We start from the raw sequence: 21,323 nt of genomic DNA, 5'->3' as shown, positions 1-21,323 counted from the left end.
TTCTAAACATATTTGTTTGATTTTTATTGTGATATTTGGCCGTGAAATCTATCTACCTATCTATCTATCTATCTATCTATCTAACATATTTGTATGATTTTTATTGTGATATTTGGCACTGATATCTATCTATCTATCTATCTATCTATCTATCTATCTATCTATCTATCTATCTACCTACTGATTTCGTATTGCCTGCTAACACTGACTTTTTTGAGCCGGGGCATAATTTCCTTTTGATACACATTTGTTTATGTGCCATTGGTTTTGCTGAAGAAACTGTTTTTATCATTTGTCATCATACACCATAATGTAAATAATACATACACATAATTTAGAAGTGAGATCTGTTTTGTTATATTTCAGTTGTTTCCATACGTACACTTGTTATAGTGATACATTTACTCAAGCCAACAAACAGAAAGAAAGAATTGTGTATTTAGGAGATTTCATTATGTTATGCTATAATGGACCTGAGAATTGTCCGCAGTCCCCAGCTGAGAGGCAGAGGGCCACACGACCTCTTATCCATAATTGTATGTGGCAGAGGAATGTAATGTTTAGAACATAAAGTGTGAAGCCGATTTGGGTGCTGAAAGGCTGTAACTGGCGGTTTAAGCTATGATGATGACAATGGGGATATATTATGACGATGTCCCGATAAATTAGAGAGGATGATATCGGTCATTCCACGATGATTATAATAATATGAAAATCATGGGTAACAGCTATAATGACACATGGGATGTGATGTGTTGAAGACATATTGTGGGCGCAGATGAACTTTACAGCAGGGTGGAATTACTGTTTTATAAATATCAAAACCATTTTTAAAAAAGAAAAGACATGGTTAATGTTTAGTTTTAGTTTCCCACTTTTTGAAGTGTACAGGCAGGCCAATATTCCTACAGTGTCTGTGGGTGCTCGTCATGGGTAAACCGAGATTAGCACCTTACTAGCTTCTTAACCAATCATATCATTCGTGACCAACTCGTGTTATTCCAGGACAAGCAGAATAGCGACTCGTGCCCCTCTCATGGCCATTTTTGCGACCGGGTGCCGTCTTTACGCAAACGGGCATACCCAAAACAATTGTCAACTCGTTGCGTAATGGTTCATATATTATTTCCCCATGGATTATATATAGTTCAGATGCAATTTAAAGCACAATGGGACGTGTGGAATTATACAGTATGATTGAAAACATTTAACTGTGTCTTTGATATATTTTGGATGTAAAATCAAAAATTGTTTCTGAGGGATTCTTTGATGAAGAACTTAAAATCATATGCGCATTCTGATTGGTTTGTCGTATTTTCGCACATAACATTCATCGATAGGGGGACGAGTCTTCTTGTAGGTTACGGAAAGGGGCGAGTGGTGACGAATGCAATCATATAGTATATTTTACCAATCTTAACCAATCATATAACTAGTCATGAGCTATGTATGAGCATGATAATGACCCTAGTCGTTAGTTGGAGAGGTTCAATAATAAGGAAACCATGGCAACATTATGACCTTTGACTGTTCCATGTTGCAGCCAGATCAACAATGGCGTCTACCGCTGTGGGTTTGCACGGAGCCAGGAGGCGTACGACAGCGCTGTTGCTGAAGTGTTTCAGGGACTTGACCGTGTAAGATTTAGCAACACTTTCTTTATCAGGCCTTTTCATGTAATTGCTTGTTTTACTCCCTCGTTCGGGAGTCCCAGTTAGAAAGTCCCCAAGCAGCCATGTCTGTGTACAAGGCAACCATTGGATCGGGTGGTCAGGCTCTGCGACTTGGTTTATTGTGTGTCGTCAGTAATTTACTTTGATTGAGTGAATCGTTGCTCATAATATCAGTCACAAAGTTTTTTTAACCAGATTTGATTATTTACAGACCAGCGTTATCTGTATGTTATATTGTGAGCATGTTTTACAGATCAGGCCATCACTTTATATCCATTCAAGAAACAAAAATATAAAATTGTGTTATGTGAATGTCTAAGAACCTTTTGTTTCAAAAGTAATATAGTTTTTTTTAGGGGATAAAAATAAGTAAATCTGAAATTAATTTTGATCTTACTTTCATAATGATGCCAACGGAAAATTTCACAAATGTGGAATGCAAGTAAACCCTTACAAAAAAAAAACCCAGAAAAGATGTACCCGAGACCGCCCCGAGACCGTCCCGATGCATCTTTTGTGGGATTTTAGCCAATTTTTATGGTCTCGGCTAGCCGAGACTTTGCGGAGACCCATCGAAGACTATTCTGGGGAATAATCAAGTACTTCCCCACAAAGGCATTAACCTACCGTGACGTTTCTAGTGCATCTCCACTAGCAGGGGATGTCTTAGGAGATCTCTTAAGATGTCTCCGATACATCTTCGCTAGCGAAGACCTTCAAAACAACTTTGCAAAGACTATTCGGAGACTTCCTCAGAAGGGCCATAAAGTAGCTGAAGGTTTGCAAAGATGTATCAGTGCATCCTCGCTAGCGAAGACCCTACAAAGACTTTGTGAGGACTATTCGGAGACTTCCTCATAAGGCAATAAAATAGCTGACTGTTTGCAAGGATGTATTGAGTGCATTCTCACTAACGAAGACCCCACAAAAACATTTGTGGGGACTTTTCGGAGACTTCTTTACAAATAAACAAAATTGAAAAGATACTGTGGAGTCTTCTTTGCTTGTGGAAATCTTCAAAAGAACTTTGCAAAGACTATTCAGAGACTTCCTCACAAGGCAACTTGATAACCGGTTTGCAATGATGATGTGAATGCATCCTCACTAGCCAAAACTATATTGTAAGTATATATCTTTCAAAGACTTCCTTTCAATTGATACAGATCAATACATTGAGCTTTAGTCAAGATCTCGGAAAACTAGGTCCCTTGCTTGGAAGAGATGACATGATCATTATTATTTATTTTGAATTTTCTTTAAGGATAATACTAAAGCTCTTTATCTAAACACATTCACATGCAATGAATTAGAAATCCTATATATGTCAGCAAGGACATTAATAATTAAATACCCAACACAATTAATGCTTCGAGGTATATTTCTATTAAATACAGTTAAAACAAATGCAGGAATTATCAGTATGCAATAATCAGAAAAAAGAAAGAAATGTACAATATATTCATAAATTCCAATCAGAAAGTAACAGTGTCCGTGTGCCATATAACAGTCTCCTCAGAAAAAGGTATATAAGAAAAGGCAACATAAAGTAACATTACTTGTAGACATAGTGGCTGATTTGTGGCTCAAGATATACATAACAGGGATCGAAATTAAATTTATTTCAAGTTTGCCAATGGGCACAATTATGCCAAATTGAGTGTGCCATTACATTTTTAGGGGTGCCAGGAAATACATGATTGGCTGTTTTAATGGTTATAATCATAATTCAAATACAAGTCAAGTGACTGTCAAAGTGTCTATTCAAGTTAAATTATACTTAGAATGAATGATCAATCAGAAAATTCAAACACATCACTCAAGTTACTCATTGTCTTTCTACCTTAGTAAGTACTGCAATACCAGTTATAATAGTCTCAGGATTTATGAGCTTCTGTCCACAACTGGTATATTTTAATTGTAGCTGTTCTGTGTCCATTGGGTGTGGTCCCTCTTCACCAACCCCCCCCCCCACACACACACACACACCCACCCACACACCCCAATCCCCCCACCCCCTACCAAATGAAAGTTATGTTTATCACATTATTTAAATGATGCATTTACAACTAAATTAAGTGTGTTGTAAATAAAATAATCCAAGCTAACACATTCATAACGTCCAGAATAAGGACAGAGGAAACAAAAATTTGACGATTTTCAGAACTTAGATCTACCAAAGACGTATATATACGTCCGTGGATCTACCTATTTATTGTTGTTGTTGTTTTTCATATTTATTGTATACGTAGATCTAGACTCTAATCGGAAAATTATTTTCAAAAGAATTATTAATAATATCTGTCATCATTTTCCCGATGACAGTGGCTGTCCACTCTGTAGCATGAAGAAATATCTCCGTTTTCGAAGCTTCGCATGAATAACACGTACCATGTGACACACCATTATCTTCAACGTTTATTTTGTCATCTACACGATAGTCAACTCGCCTTGAGTATTTACATTACTATAACATGCTATTTTATTGGTTTCTGGTGACGCTTCCTTGCCGAAATCTGCTATAAGATTCGTGATTGGTCAAATTGAGCACGTGACCTTATTCAACCAATTACAGCAACGGTACTCGTGTATATCAGACTTTGACGAAAGGTTTTTGTTAAATCGTATTGTTCTGAACGTTATAAGCAGGAAATCGCGATCTATATTAAAAATATGAAACTTCGTGGATGTATCGTGCCAGGTTACGAGCTGAGACAAAGATTTTTCTTGCATATATTTGGCATTAAACATTGTGGAGAAATCGAGGCGATACAGCCGCGATGCCATTTGACTCGCATCACACGCGATCGCACGAAAAGATGGAAATGATAACTTATATCTTAGTTTGACAACTTTTAGACAGATAAATAATTTTGTTGATTTCATTTATTACTTTGTAAAATATAATCTAAAGATTTGATTGACACGTTTTTATTTTGCTCTTTGACTTGTTCGATGTGGACCCATTGTCAAAGTGTGTGTCGGAGAATTCTATTTTCAATAACATTGCGGGAAATAGATCTAGTGAATAATATTTTAATCTATCGATAAAAAATAATAATTTGAAAGAGAAGCAAAAACTGAAAAAGAAAGTCACCAAACCTTCATCGAAATAGAACCTACGCCGACTCTGAGTTCAGCAAGGATGACAACGTATGTTCCTGAACAAACGGTAGGTACACTTTAGATCTGTTTGTGTTACATAAATATATTTTTAAAATATAGCCCTCTATATTGTCTCCATAACAATTATGCTAAATAAATCCACCGAAACGACCCCCGATCCAAACCAATTCTCACTTAGATATTGAACTTAGTTTTAGCATTCGCTGAAAGAAAAATCTTTTTTCAAGCTCAATTTATAAATCGTAAATTTATGTTCTAATTTGGAACCTCAAACTGATCTAATTTGGGACTATTTATGAAAAATAATAGGCGCAGATGTAATTTTGTAATATTGCGCAGGCCTTTCAGATTTCATGTTTCGATCACATCGTGGTTCTCCGTAAAATTTACGGAGAGCACCGATGTGGGACTGAGATTAAAAAAAGGATTTCTTCAAAACAAATTATGTATCTGGTCATTGAAATGTGAAATATGATCGCAGACTGTAGTTATAAGTTTATAAAATTATTGAATTAATAGATAACAAATTATATATTTGTATTATGTTAAACTCTATTTATCTTAAGTTGTATTTGAAATTAAAACTTAGTTTTTTTTTACAAACAAATGTCCATTGTTGTATGGTAATTAGTACGGAAATCGCCGCCATTTTGTAACCTGCTGTTTTATAACGAGGATGTTGGTTGATATTTTTTTAAGAACTCGTAAGTAAGGGAAACTCATGTTTTGTAACGTTTGTTTGAAATAGATATATGTTCCCAGTAAATTTTGTGGACTTATCGTTTTCCCCGTCGACATGCTCCATCGCCATCGCGGTATAGATCCTTAATTACGTTTTGGACTGGCACCAGTTAGTTGAAATTTTGGCAAAGTTGCCTGTGTCAAAATTTGTTTTGTGACCAGCAATACCCGCCTTTTAGTTTTAGGTTATTAATGAATGCAACTTGATTTTTCAGCCCCCTTCCTTGTGGTGATTTTTTAAGACAAAAAAGGAACGATACTTCATAGGAAGACGTGAACTCCTGCTGATGTGCCTGTTTCATGAGAAGGGATCAAGGAAAAGAAGCCAGTTGCTGCCTGGTGGCCAGCAACTTGGTGTTTTTACGATGCTACCGACACCGATGTGGTACTCGAAGGTCAGTTTCTTTGTTAAGTGTCAGGTAAATTTCATTTCAGGTTAATGGAAATGTAACTAAATAAGTTATGAAACTAACTGGTACCTACAAAGTGCACACACAGACTTGTAAGGTAAAGGTTTAATTTTTATAATTTAATATCAGAATCATAGTAAGGAATCAATAGGTTTTACAATCTAAATATCCTTCCTGTGTTTAACTTTTGAGCCAATATAAGTACTTGTAAATGTCAAAACCATTTTTTACATTTTTCTAGAACACAATGACATTTAAATGTGTAATGCTTTGGTCAACTTACATGGACATATCAATATTAAGTGAATATCTAATCACAAGATGTTAACTAATTGACATCATTTAAAATCTAGTTTTGGTACAAGTGGTAAGTTTTGTAACTTTCAAGTCATCATACATTTGGACTGGAACCATTTCACCGGAGTGCAATTTTAATGCTCTTATCTTGTTTGCAATTTATTTTTACTGTATCGTGAATTATGAAGCTTTGATTTATCATCCAGTGTAACATGTTATTTTTTTCATCAGTTCTGAAAAAACAACTGGAACTTTGTGGTGAGCAAGAAGATCTGCACGCTTAGGAATGCCTTCAAGTGAATGAGCCATGGTTTGTTTCTTTGACCATAACATCAGTAATTTTGTAGCCCCCCAAAAGTAATTTTTGTAATAGTTTTTAATGAGTCTCCTTGACGTCTGGGGGCGGCCGGGAAGCCTAGTGGTTAAAGCGTCCGCTCGTCGCCGAAGACCCGGGTTCGATTCCCGACATGGGTACAATGTGTGAAGCTCATATCTGGTGTCCCCCGCCATGATATTGCTGGAATATTGCTAAAAGCTGCGTAAAACCATACTCACTCACTCACTCCTTGACGTCTGACATAAAGTAATTAGTTTATGGCACTGATTGGGGCTGTCCGGTAGCCTAGTGGTTAAAGATGGTTCGTCACGCCAAAGACCCGGGTTCAATTCCCGACATGGGTACATTGTGTGAAGCCCATTTCTGGTGTCCCCCGCCGTGATATTGCTGGAACATTGCGCAAAAGCGGCGTAAAACCATACTCACTCACTCATTATGTCACTGATATACAATAACATTTGATCCCATTTCAGCCTCTTGAAGGACAGCTTCCATGACGACCCCTGCCAGGACGAGGATGACTTCCACTTTCATATGATGACTTCCACTTTCATATGATGGCTACCATATAATGATATCTTCTGTTGATGATGTCCACCTCTGTCTACTTGTTATTGCTGTTATTACTCCAAATAAAGAGAATACCATACAACTTCGTTATCTCATTTTTGACAGTACAGGTTTGGCAAGGATGTTTCACTTGACACCTATGGGATGCTGTTGAAAGACTAGATTATGATGTAAGCACATCTTTTGTATTACTGAAAATGATGGAAAGGTAAAATGTCTCTGAAACATCTTTGTTATGGAGACTTCCTTAGAACTTTGCCGGGATGGTTTAAAGCATGTTAAATTACCCATGACAGGTTTGTGAAGACACTTCAGAGACTTCCTTGCAAGTGTTGCGGGGATGCTTCAGAAGCATCTTTGATTGCATAACACAAGTTTGTGGGGACTTACCAGGGACTTCCTCAGAAGGTTTCCCGGGATGGTTCAAAGCATATTTAATTACCCCTGATAGGTTAGCAAAAGATGCTTCGGAGACTTCCTGGCAAGTTTTGCTGGGATGCTTCAGAAACATCTTTGATTACCTAATAATAGTTTGTGGAGACTATTCGGGGACTTCCTAAGAAGGTTTCCCGGGATGGTTCAAAGCATATTTAATTACCCCTGACAGGTTTGCGAAGATGCTTCGGAGACTTCCTTGCAAGTTTTGCTGGGATGCTTCAGAAACATCTTTGATTACCTAATAATAGTTTGTGGAGACTATTCGGGGACTTCCTAAGAAGGTTTCCCGGGATGGTTCACAGCATATTTAATTACCCCTGATAGGTTTGTGAAGATGCTTCGGAGACTTCCTTGCAAGTTTTGCTGGGATGCTTCAGAAACATCTTTGATTACCTAATAATAGTTTGTGGAGACTATTCGGGGACTTCCTTAGAAGGTTTCCCGGGATGGTTCAAAGCATATTTAATTACCCCTGATAGGTTAGCGAAGACGCTTCGGAGACTTCCTTGCAAGTGTTGTGGGGATGCATTAGAAACATCTTTGATTATGTCACACACGTTTGTGGAGAATAATCAGGGACTTCCTAAGTGGGTTTGCCGAGATGGTTCAAAGCATATTTAATTAGCCATATAAGGTTAATTCTGAGGAAGTATCGGAGACTACTTCAGTAGGTACTGTGAGGAAGTCTTGGATACTTCTCAGCAAGCTGCAAGTTGGAGTAGTTTGCCGAGATGGTGTGGAGACATTTGCCGGGAATATCTACAGACTTCCTTAAGACCCTGCGGAGAAGGTAAAAATGTGCCTTGCGGGGAATGATTAAGGCGGTCTCGGATGCATCTTTTCTGGCCTTTTTTTTTTGTAAGGGAAGACATTGAGAACCATCTTTTTATCTTCCTGTCAGGTTTGTTGAAAGAAATATAAAGCAGATCAATGTGGGAAGGTAACCCATTGATAAATCATTAAAAATCTGGTGCATTTATTTGTGTTTTTTTTCTCCTGGGCAACATCACTTTAGAAATCAATTAAAAACAAGATGTACTTAACATGTTTTTCATATTTTGACAACTGACCCAACAGTTTTTTTATCATAAGTTGTTAAACCAAGTAGTTTTAAGGATGAGGTCTTACCATTTTCTAAAAGCTATTGATAGACAACAGAACTCGCTGCTTCAGGTCAAACGTTGTTATTTGTTAGACTTTCATTATCCAACTTACAAAACGATCATCTCCACACACACACAATCATTCCAAAACACTATGACAACACATAACACAATCAGGGTAACATTCCATACAACTGTCAACTTTACCAATACAAGTCACGCACTATCACCTGAACTTCTGGAATGAGAGCTATCTCCCTTACATCACTATACAAGAACAGCTCGCTCTTAAACATGAAGGCCATATCAGATTGTTTAGACAGAAATAAGATTCAAACGTAGTCTGTCATACAGACCCTGAAACAAATATATCCAATAAAGCACATGCAAGCATGTGATAATTGGCAAGTCCATATTACTGCAGTTTCTGGAAATGAAAAAAGTCTTATATTTCTTATATTTATATGTAACACTGCAAGCACTGGATAGTGTCACACTGAAAGTACTGGGTAGTGTCACACACTGCAAGCATTGGATAGTGTCACACTGCAAGTACTGGATAGTGTCACACACTGCAAGCACTGGGTAGTGTCACACTGAAAGTACTGGATAGTGTCACACTGAAAGTACTGGATAGTGTCACACTGAAAGTACTGGGTAGTGTCACACACTGCAAGCACTGGATAGTGTCACACTGCAAGCACGGGATAGTGTCACACACTGCAAGTACTGGATAGTGTCACACACTGCAAGTACTGGATAGTGTCACACACTGCAAGCACTGGGTAGTGTCACACTGCAAGTACTGGGTAGTGTCACACTTCCAGTACTTGATAGTGTCACACTGCAAGTACTGGGTAGTGTCACACACACTGCAAGCACTGGATAGTGTCACACTGCAAGTACTGGATAGTGTCACACTTCCAGTACTTGATAGTGTCACACTGCAAGTACTGGGTAGTGTCACACACACTGCAAGCACTGGATAGTGTCACACTGCAAGCACTGGGTAGTGTCACACTGCAAGCACTGGGTAGTATTACACTGCAAGTACTGGATAGTGTCACACACTGCAAGCACTGGATAGTGTCACACACTGCAAGCGCTGGGTAGTGTCACGCACTGCAAGCACTGGGTACTGTCACACACTGCAAGCACTGGATAATGTCACACTACAAGTACTGGATAGTGTCACACACTGAAAGCACTGGGTAGTGTCACACACTGCAAGCACTGGGTAGTGTCACACTGCAAGTACTGGATAGTGTCACACTTCTAGTACTTGATAGTGTCACACTGCAAGTACTGGGTAGTGTCACACATGCTGCAAGCACTGGATAGTGTCACACTGCAAGCACTGGGTAGTATTACACTGCAAGTACTGGGTAGTGTCACACTGCAAGTACTGGATAGTGTCACACACTGCAAGCACTGGATAGTGTCACACACTGCAAGCACTGGATAGTGTCACACACTGCAAGCACTGGGTAGTGTTACACTGCAAGCACTGGATAGTGTCACACAATGCAAGCACTGGATAGTGTCACTGCAAGCACTGGGTAGTATTACACTGCAAGTACTGGGTAGTGTTACACTGCAAGCACTGGGTAGTGTCATACACTGCAAGCACTGGGTAGTGTCACTGCAAGCACTGGGTAGTATTACACTGCAAGTACTGGGTAGTGTTACACTGCAAGCACTGGGTAGTGTCACACACTGCAAGCACTGGATGGTGTCACACTGCAAGCACTGGATAGTGTCACACTGCAAGCACTGTGTCAGGTGGAAGAGATCCTCTGTAACACTGGCTACAGGGGACTTGATCCCCCGTGGCTGTTGTGGCCCTGTGTTGATTATAGACTGACTGTCTAAGATGAATGTACTTTGTGTGTCAGGTGGAAGAGATCCTCTGTAACACTGGCTACAGGGGACTTGATCCCCCGTGGCTGTTGTGGCCCTGTGTTGATTATAGACTGACTGTCTAAGATGAATGTACTTTGTGTGTCAGGTGGAAGAGATCCTCTGTAACACTGGCTACAGGGGACTTGATCCCCCGTGGCTGTTGTGGCCCTGTGTTGATTATAGACTGACTGTCTAAGATGGATGTACTTTGTGTGTCAGGTGGAAGAGATCCTCTGTAACACTGGCTACAGAGGACTTGATCCCCCGTGGCTGTTGTGGCCCTGTGTTGATTATAGACTGACTGTCTAAGATGGATGTACTTTGTGTGTCAGGTGGAAGAGATCCTCAGTAAACAGCGCTACTTGACAGGGAGTCGGGTCACAGAGGCAGACATCAGGCTCTTCACAACCCTTGTCAGGTTCGACAACGTCTACCACACACACTTCAAGGTAAACATTTAGCTGCATGGTGAGTAAGTACGTATTAGTCTGTCTGAACCTGCTTCATACATTATTCAGTTAGATCTCATCATGTCAGCATCATGTGGGAAGAGAGCCAGTGGTGGCATTTATAACTTTGGTTACACCCACAAGCATAGGATGTAGTGCTGACAAAACGAGAGTAACAGTCAGGCAAGGCTGCGAGTCGCACCTGTGTTCAATGGATTCTGACAGGCCTTAGATACTCATCTTTGATGATCGTCACGATATGGCTGAAATATTGCCGATGTGACGTTAAGCATTAACTCACTCATCTCTGATGACCGGGCCACCAGTGCCCACATTGGATGCAGATCTGGGATGTAATGAGTGTACACCTGTATACCAAGGCACCTAACAATACTGAAACAAATGTAAATACATGTTATAATCTGAACATTACAGCATCAATCTCAGGAGTTTTCAGATTTCAAGGGGGTGTTATGGTAGAATAATGTTTTAAGAAGTTTGTGATGCCTTACAGCGGTAGAACTAGCTGTTTTAGTCCACTAGTCCTGAATAACATAGCAACACCATTTAAAAGGGCAACTTTCTGCTAGTCGTTAGGATACCTTAACTATTAAGCAGTTTGGCAAGGTCTATAGACTAGTGCCAGTTTCTAATGCTGCCTTCCAAGTTTATCTTACAAAAAGTTGAAATGAGAAGAAATTCTGTTGTTTTTATATTTTATTCCTTATAGATGCAGATTTGTAAACCATGTGATTAAAGCAAGACCTGTGACTTTGTTTCAGTGTAACCGACGTCAGATTCTGAACTACCCCAACCTGTGGGGATACACCCGAGACGTGTATCAACTCCCCGGGGTGTCGGCCACCGTCGACATGGAGCACATCATCAAACACTACTATGTGAGTACACCTGTAAGATATACCTGTAAGATATACCCATAGGATACCTGTAGACTACACCTATAAAATATACCCATAGGATACCTGTAGACTACACCTATAAAATATACCCATAGGATACCTGTAGAGCACAACTGTAAGATATACCCATAGGATACCTGTAGAGCACACCTGTAAGATATATACTCGGACCCCATGGTACCGCGGCATTCATCGTATCGCGGCATTTGTGATTTCCGATAGTTCACGCGGGACACGCCTCTTAGCGGCTGTCTATTAATGCAAATCAGTAGCCAGGAAGTGCTCACTTCGTAAACAATTTCAATTTCCTCGGAATGTTCCGTCTGCTGTAAGTAAGGAGTTATTAATCCGTTGATACATATTTCTGGCATCTGTTGTAATATTGCCTTACCCCCATCTATCAATGGCCAACGATATAACCCGCAGTTCCCCAAGTAAACTTTCTCTATCGTCCTGAACTAGATCATCTGCATATTCATGGCGACTAATGAGGTAACGGAAGTTACGTAGTCCGCACATTTTTTCCTGCTCTGTGCCCAGAATCTATTGGGAGATCATAAGGGCCATAATGCCAAACTTAGAAATACGCTCTTCACTAGTAACCACAAGATAAATACATACTTTGGGCATACTAGGAGTGCTTTTTATATATTTATTGTTGACTTTTAACATTTTTCCATTTTGTGACAAATTATTGTCATCCAATTATTTTTAAACAATCTTAAAATATCATTTCTGATATTTTGATGTTGACTTATAAAAATATTTTTCTCTTACTTTTCGGTAGATATGCATTGAATACTTATTGCTGATAACACATTTAGAATTTTACTTGTGCTGTCTTTGCACTTGTCTGGACAAATCACTGATGTCTGGCATGATCATACCAAGTGGTTGGTAGAATTATGTCCTCTTTTTGTCCAATTCGGACCTCCATACACAACTTTTCTCTGTACCGCGATACGATGGAGTTCTCTCCCTTGTCAGACAGAGCGCGAGCCACCGCTTTTACCCGGAGCTACTAATGTAAATAATGAACTTTTATCAGTAAAATATGCACTGTTTGATAACATGAATGATATCTGATACAGAGAACACGAATAAACATAAAGGTTAGTGAGTGCATTTTGTTCCGTTTAGCGTACACGACAAGTATCGCGATACCCCGAGGTTGCAGGCTACCCATAGGATACCTGTAGACTACACCTATAAAATATACCCATAGGATACCTGTAGAGCACAACTGTAAGATATACCCATAGGATACCTGTAGAGCACACCTATAAGATATACCCATAGGATACCTGTAGAGTACACCTGTAGAATACACCTGTAAGATATACCCATAGGATACCTGTAGAGCACAACTTTAAAATATACCCATAGGATACCTGTAGACTACACCTGTAAGATATACCCATAGGATACCTGTAGAATACACCTGTAAGATATACCCATAGGATACCTGTAGAGCACAACTTTAAAATATACCCATAGGATACCTGTAGACTACACCTGTAAGATATACCCATAGGATACCTGTAGAGCACAACTGTAAGATATACCCATAGGATACCTGTAGACTACACCTGTAAGATATACCCATAGGATACCTGTAGACTACACCTGTAAGATATACCCATAGGATACCTGTAGAGCACAACTGTAAGATATACCCATAGGATACCTGTAGAGCACACCTGTAAGATATACCCATAGGATACCTGTAGAGTACACCTGTAGAATAAACCTGTAAGATATCCCCATAGGATACACCTGTGGGATACATGTAGAGCTCACTTGCAGAGTACAACTGTAGAATTCACCTGTTAGATATTCTTGGATTAGTTAAATAAAGTTATCAATTGAAAAATGTTAGTATCCTACTATCCTACAGAGTTACCCTATTGCTCGTGTGTGGTAATGTTATCCACCTGTGACATCATGGACAATAGATAACATCATATATTGTGCTCGACAATGAATCAATCATGTGGACTCATATCACTTCAACTGACCAATCAGCATTGTGAAATGCAAAAACGTGCCAAATTATTTGTGATATATCCGAGTTGAAGACCATGACATGACACAAAGACATGCAAACAACCCACTTAAATGAAGTTTGAGTTAATGGGGTGTCTTGTAACCATAGTAACAGCAAGTTGTTTGTTGTTTATCGCAGCAATCAGTAATATTCTAGCTATATGACGGCGTCTGTAAGTAATCGAGTCTGGACCAGGCAATCCAGTGACTGACATCATGATCATCGATCTAAGCAACTGGGATACGATGACATGCATCAACCAAGTCAGTCTGACCACTCGATCACGTTAGTCACCTCTGCGTCAAGCAGAGTCACTTGTAACAGCAAGTAGAGTCGCCTGTAATAGCAAGTAGAGTCACTTGTAACAGCAAGTAGAGTCACTTGTAACAGCAAGTAGAGGCGCCTGTAACAGCAAGTAGAGTCACCTGTAATAGCAAGTAGAGTCGCATGTAACAGCAAGTAGTCGCCTGTAACAGCAAGTAGAGTCACCTGTAACAGCAAGTAGAGTCGCCTGTAATAGCAAGTAGAGTCGCCTGTAACAGCAAGTAGAGTCGCCTGTAACAGCAAGTAGAGTCACCTGTAACAGCAAGTAGAGTCACTTGTAACAGCAAGTAGAGTTGCCTGTAACAGTAAGTAGAGTCGCCTGTAACAGCAAGTAGAGTCGCCTGTAACAGCAAGTAGAGTCGCCTGTAACAGCAAATAGAGTCACCTTTTCTGATATCTGCTTTCAGGGAAGCCACAAGACTATCAACCCCTTCGGCATTATTCCTGTTTGTCCCCATCCAGACTTCACAGCCCCCCATGACAGAGCCAGACTATCAGCCTAGCCTTCTCAGATGTTTCACACAGGGATCACAGCGCTGCAATAGTCATGTTTGATAGTCGTGACACTAATATATTGATCTGACAGAGCCAGACTATCAGCCTAGCGATCTCAGATGTTTCACACAGGGATCACAGCACTGAAATAGTTATGTTTGACAGTCGTGACACTAAGATTGATTGACAGAGCCTTGACAGTCAGCCTAGCGTTCTCAGATGTTTCACACTGTGATCACAGCACTGCAATAGTTATGTTTGACAGTCGTTACACTAAGATTGATTGACAGAGCCTTGACAGTCAGCCTAGCGTTCTCAGATGTTTCACACTGTGATCACAGCACTGCAGTAGTTATGTTTGACAGTCGTGACACTAAGATTGATTTGAGAGAGCCTTGACAGTCAGCCGAGTGATCTCAGATGTTTCACACTGTGATCACAGCACTGCAATAGTCCACAGCTTATGTATGACAGTCGTGACACTAAGATTGATTGACAGAGCCTTGACGGTCAGCCGAGTGATCTCTGATGTTTCACACTGTGATCACAGCACTGCAATAGTCCACAGCTTATGTATGACAGTCGTGACACTAAGATTGATTGACAGAGCCTTGACAGTCAGCCGAGTGATCTCAGATGTTTCACACTGTGATCACAGCACTGCAATAGTCCACAGCTTATGTATGACAGTCGTGACACATCTGGATTGATTTGACAGAGCCAGACTGTCGGCCGAGTGATCTCAGATGTTTCACAAAGGGATCACAGCACTATCCCTCTAGCCGGGATTTGTCCAGGATTTTATACTAAAGGAACAAATTGTTAATTTGTTCAAAATTGGAAGTTTTTGGAACTGTTTTTACATTGTGTTTGGATATCGCATTCAATGCAATAATTTAAACCTATCCTTTAAAATAAACCTATCCATTAAATTAAATATATTATATGACTCCCAGCTAAGAAAGCAACATAAACATCCATATGGATTATACAGATTGTCCAACGACTGAAAAATATATCCACATTATGAATCCTTAAGAGACTTACTATATTTAACATGTTTAACATTGGTGTATTCTTAACTAAAACCTTTACAATGAAAAATGATAATACCCTTGTATGCAGGATATTTAAATATGTATATTGTTGTATTGTGGAAAGATGGCCTTTATTACTGAATAAATTTGTCTGTCTGTCCTATCTGTCTTAGTATATTGACCATCAATTCACGCAATTGGGATCGATGACATTCATCAACCAAGTTAGCGAGCCTAACCACTCGATCCCGTAAGTCGCCTCTTACGACAGCATAGTCGCCTTTTATGGCAAGTATGGGTTGCTGAAGACCTATTCTACCCCGGATCTTCACGGGTGTTATGTGAGGTGAGGTGAAATAGGGTTTAACCTGGCGTCCAAGATTATTGCACTTATATAGCGACATCACCGGTGTTATGAAGTGGTGCATCACAACTGCAGCTGAAAAACTAGAGAGCAAATCATTATATGAAGTGGCATGTCACAAACGGAGCTGAAACATAAGAGACCAACTCATTATACCAGGAAGTGGCGCTTCTCAAATTGATTTGAAACACTGAAAGACCAACTCATATAAAAACATTAAAAGACTAAATAATCGTTACTTGAGGTGATACATTTCAATATAGCCTATAGAGTCTTGTATTTTTATTTTCACAATGATCCTTTGGTAGTGATACACAAATTGTTATAAACCTCTACAAAAGTTACTTGACAGAACGGGTACACACCACAGAGGTCCATAACTCCAAACCTTTGCACTGACTGTTGTGCTAAATTAATGGTCAAACGGAGACAGCGTATACCTTCATTTGAACCTGAAGCTTAAAGCTTTTTAATATCTATCAGTAAATGTACTCTGGAGATCAGACCTCCAGGCGACCTCAGCTGACACTGCAACTGCCTTTCCACGGTAACTGGGATATCATTAGGTGTGGACAGCACCCGCAACTCATTCTTACACTTCACCATGAATGCGGAAGGTTATACTTTCCCTACTACTCGGAGCATTCGGACCAGCAAAATACACCCCTATATCTACTGACCACATTCTTAACAGAGAAAGTCTTAGAATGGAGCCCATATGACCACGGACATGGGTTGCAATGTGTGACCCATGTCCAGGCACCTTGGTCGTCGAGGTATAACGTACAATTGTAGAAGGATGTGCGTACATTCAGTAAAAGTCACCGCAACTATAGAAACTATATGAGTTTACACCATGAATTGAAAAAATGATTCTTTCTGGAAAAACGTGATGCGTTTCAACTGGACATACATAATTAAAACACCACCTCATAATATACTGAACAACAAAAGTTCCTGTGACACTGAATAAGATTTAATGCAAAGTTACGTTTTTTTACCAAATCTGAAACAATTTCTGTTTGCAACATATAAAATACTCCTGTAAGTGTTCTAATGGTTTAATTTGCCATACTGATTTCAGAAAATGCGTGATTTCAGAAAATACATGAACATGCCAAAATGTTAATAGCGTGTGTATCCACCTCTGGTTGCGATGCAAGCAACACATCTTCGTCTCATGGAATGGACCAGGCGTCGCACAAAGTCCTGTGGGATATCGTCGAAGGCCAGGGATGCTTGTTGCAGTCACTTTTGCTGTCTGGAATCGATTTCGTAGGTGTGTTGTTCGAATCCAGTAGTCTCGTCGATTATTGTTTATAAGTGCGGAGTTAAACAAAAAACAAACAAACAAATCTTAGGCGCCGCAATTCCCATTGGGCACGCTAGAAACCTATGATCGTGGGTTCAAATCTCGGTTCGCTCCGATTATGTTTCTTGGTTTGTCAGCTCCATACTCGAGGGCTTCACCAAAGTTGTAAACGTGAGCCCTGCAACGCTGGCGTGCCAAAGGGACGCTACTTTGCTCAGCGAATTGCGGCGTCTAGACGACTGGGCTACCCGTGCCCTGTCATGAAATAAAAGAAAATATATATCATGTGAATGATATACAATATATAGCAGCATATGGGAACAGTTTTTAGTTTAACTGTAAAGGTGTCACAAGATATCTTGTCTTCATGTCTTCATGATGGGAAGCAGCTTGTCTAACAACCCAGCAACAGCAGATGGCTTGCTACATTGTCTGGTGCAGCCGAGTCTATGAGATTCAGGGACTTCGGCCATTTGTAGTGTGCCGTCTCTCCGTTATTTCATGGAGGATATCTATATCGACTTTTATAATTCAAACATCATCATTTTGCCTTTAAATATAACCAAAGATCATCAAAAGATACACGTTTTAACTTTTCACGACAGCATGTTGCCAATATATTTATATAATCAGAAATATTAGAACGTGCTGCATGTTCGTCTGAATTTCAATTTTTACAGAGCTCTTATTTGTGAAAACTTGTCAGGAGTGTCGGTTATTCGAATATAATGTATTATCTAACGTGACGATGATGTGACAAACTTCGCTCGATGGCATCTGCCACATATTAAAGCTGGCGGCATATGGTTAGAGGCTGAAGTGGCTAGTCTTTGGCGATTATAACTTTATACTATGGGAGTCTATTTACGAAACATATCATGTATACTTTTTAAAGACGCCTCGAATTCCAGCATGCATACGAGACAGTTTGCGACATTAATGAAGGCGACATTATTTCCATCAACCCACTTCTTACAAGAAGTATTACGTACGCTTCAGTGACTATTGAGGAATTATAGGATAACCCACGAGGTACGAGTGATTACGGAAAATATGTCACTCGTGAAATTAATGTTTTAAATTCCGAGCTTTAGCTCAGCACCATACCCGTGCTCGTGGGTTTCAACGTCTGGTAAACGTCTGAGACCTGCATAACTTCGGGCTTTCCTCCCACATTAAGCTCTCAAAATTAGAAATAGGGGGCTCTTATTAGAATATTATTTTGGTGGAAAAAAAACAGTTGAAAGATAAATTTCGTGATTTATGCTGACAGCCTGAAAAGTTTCTATACAACAGATATATTTTTCCAGAATTTAATTGCCCATACTCAAGGGTGCATATAACACACGAGTGCGTATTATAAGCGAATAAATAAGTCTTGTGTACATTGATCAATCGGAAGGGGTGCTTATTGGGATTGTTAACCAGCCAATTTGTTAGCAATTATCGCCGTGGGCGCTCATTAGAACGGAGCGCTTATTACGTGGAATACGGTAACTGGAATACTGTTAAAAGCGGCGTTAAATCCAACTCACTCACTCCACCTTTTAAGACCGCCTCTCACACCAACCAACTGAACAGTGTAGTGTAGTGTAGTGTAGTGTAGTGTAGTGTAGTGTAGTGTAGTGTTTTGTTGTGTTGTGTAGTGTAGAACAAGAAGTGACATCATTCATGGTCATAATAAACTAATACTGATGCCAAGATCTGATGCAGCTAGGTTATTTCTCGTTTTCTCGGTCCAGGTTATTTATTTCGAAGATCATTTTTCTCATATATGTGATCACGAGGCCTCCTACGATGACGCAAACAGAATACTTAAGTCACTGAAATGTTTTATGATCAAAAATCGGCCAAATATAAGCAAATGAGCAAAATGTTTACCGTAGAAAGTTATGAAACATATCAAATGTGTTCAAACGAATGACAACTGGACTTGTTTTCAACACGAACAAACAAAAATGTAGAGTAGAGGCTCAAATTGTCAAAAGGGCTGATTGTAGGTGTTTTCAACAAGCATATATATATATTTGAACACAAGCTTAGATCCGAACTGATTTTCTTTCCGAGATAATTATACTACGCATGCGCATATTCGAGCAACGGTTGCAGTAAGCGGCTCGTTTCGTAGTTATCTCCCCTTCACTAAAGATGTCGTCTGGAGGTCATTTGGCGGGCGTCTGGCGTGCACAAGAGGACGCTAAGTTACAAACTACAACGTCAGCAGCGTGAGTGCATAGTATGGGACAATATGGCCACAGAATATGTAAATATTCCGTGAAATTAGTTTTCGTATGTTCATTGAGTTTTACTTCGAAATTTGCCTTTGTGGGTAAAATGCCAAACACAACGCTGTCGCTCGCTCCCAAAATTCTCGTTTTTTACAGAATGTAGAATCTGCTTAGCAAATATCAGTCATGTCTAGAAATTGAACATCACAACTTATCATGATCTAGTTAAACCTGTTTCAGTCTTCTCAAACTGTCCCTTGGTAAGATGAAGCAGAAATCACAAAGTTGTCAGTCAAAACAATATCCAAATAGATCTTGATCTAGGCCTATATTTGCTAAATTTAACTGATTTACTGTATCAGGAATGTGGCCACCCCAACTTGGCTACGTCAATGGAACCTAATGCTAAAGGGGAAGCGCATTTGGCCTTTAGAATTCAGTATTTTTTTAACTCATTCTCACAAAACTGGCTGCTTGTCACAGTGACCTACCGCCCGCGTGTTGTGGCGATGTATTCTGGGGGTGCCCACCTCTCATTTGATTTTACCGTATGTTTGATTGAACAAAAAATAAAGTTGTATTTGTTGACGTTCATCAGCTGATGAAGACGTGAGCAAATTCCATGATGCGCGAATTCAATCCGTATATTGACAGATACATAAATCATAACAAAACAATCCATAAACATCAAACTTTCATTATTCAAAGCGAACGATATCAACGCGGAGAGTCGTGACGTCATCCGCCCAAAACATCCTTCATTTAGAGTGACATCCCTTAGTTTTATAAACGACAGAAAATGGCGGCTACGCCAATGTCATTCACTTGAAATATAAGATTTGCACCCAGTAAAGTTCTGTGAACTTTGGGTGTGCGTTTGAGTCATACTACGGCTGCTGATGACGGGGATTACCCGAAGCAATATACATCATGCCATTGCCTCTAAATATATTTTGCTGTGTTTCGTGTGTAAGCAAGCATATTCAACACCGTTTTCGTCACTTTTAAATTCAAATGATGACATTGTAGGCTGATTGTGGAACTCTGAACCCCCACAAGACACAAAATGAATAGCAGTAGTGTACCAAACAGCCTGACGGACTTTGATAGGTGAACTTTCGGCATGACTGAAATAAACGGCAATTTCTTTGTAGATCAGCAATTTCATTAACCTCTTTGTGCCAAGTTGGTCGTGAGGCATCACTCTGCATCCTGTGCTTCAGCAAACCGTCTAAAGTCGGATTTGCTATTTTCAACTTGTTGAGAACAATGTCTATCTGTCCAAATATCAGATGTATGACGACTGATGGCAGCACAGAAGTTTTTCAGTGTATTTTTGTGATATTCTTCACATTGTGATGACCTTTTCTTGGAATCCTTAGTTTTAGCCTCAATAAAATGTTGCCATCTTCTCAACATGTGCCTCTGGGGGTACAGCTTCGATGTCGATCAGGATCACCTCATTCAAGGCGCTAATCTGAAATAAATGTAATGTTTTCATGTTTCGTTTTCATAAATCGAGCTGTAAATGTAACCTTTCTAACTCGGTAGGC

At 39.6% G+C, this 21,323-nt stretch overlaps 1 protein-coding gene and 1 long non-coding RNA gene across 2 annotated transcripts in view; both read left to right on the top strand.

Moving 5' to 3' along the window:
• Positions 1-15,231, top strand: part of LOC139474519 (glutathionyl-hydroquinone reductase YqjG-like) — a 37,718-nt gene extending 22,487 nt beyond the window's left edge. Inside the window, exons 6-9 of the mRNA XM_071257569.1 lie at positions 1,544-1,637; positions 10,927-11,043; positions 11,826-11,942; positions 14,742-15,231. Of these exons, the coding sequence (XP_071113670.1) occupies positions 1,544-1,637; positions 10,927-11,043; positions 11,826-11,942; positions 14,742-14,837 (424 nt within the window). The 3' untranslated portion in view covers positions 14,838-15,231. The remainder of the gene's footprint in view (positions 1-1,543; positions 1,638-10,926; positions 11,044-11,825; positions 11,943-14,741) is intronic.
• LOC139475052 (uncharacterized) lies at positions 5,426-7,218 on the top strand. The gene is made up of 4 exons (XR_011654007.1): positions 5,426-5,500; positions 5,753-5,932; positions 6,476-6,554; positions 7,055-7,218. It is a non-coding gene; the product is annotated as an uncharacterized lncRNA (long non-coding RNA).
• Positions 15,232-21,323: the final 6,092 nt, after the last annotated feature.

The sequence above is a fragment of the Haliotis cracherodii genome, unplaced genomic scaffold, assembly GCF_022045235.1.
Source record: "Haliotis cracherodii isolate W230 unplaced genomic scaffold, xgHalCrac1.p SCAF_3, whole genome shotgun sequence".
NCBI classification, from domain to species: domain Eukaryota; kingdom Metazoa; phylum Mollusca; class Gastropoda; order Lepetellida; family Haliotidae; genus Haliotis; species Haliotis cracherodii.
Note: the sequence above shows the minus strand (reverse complement) of the source record. Positions and strands in the feature narration are given on the sequence as shown.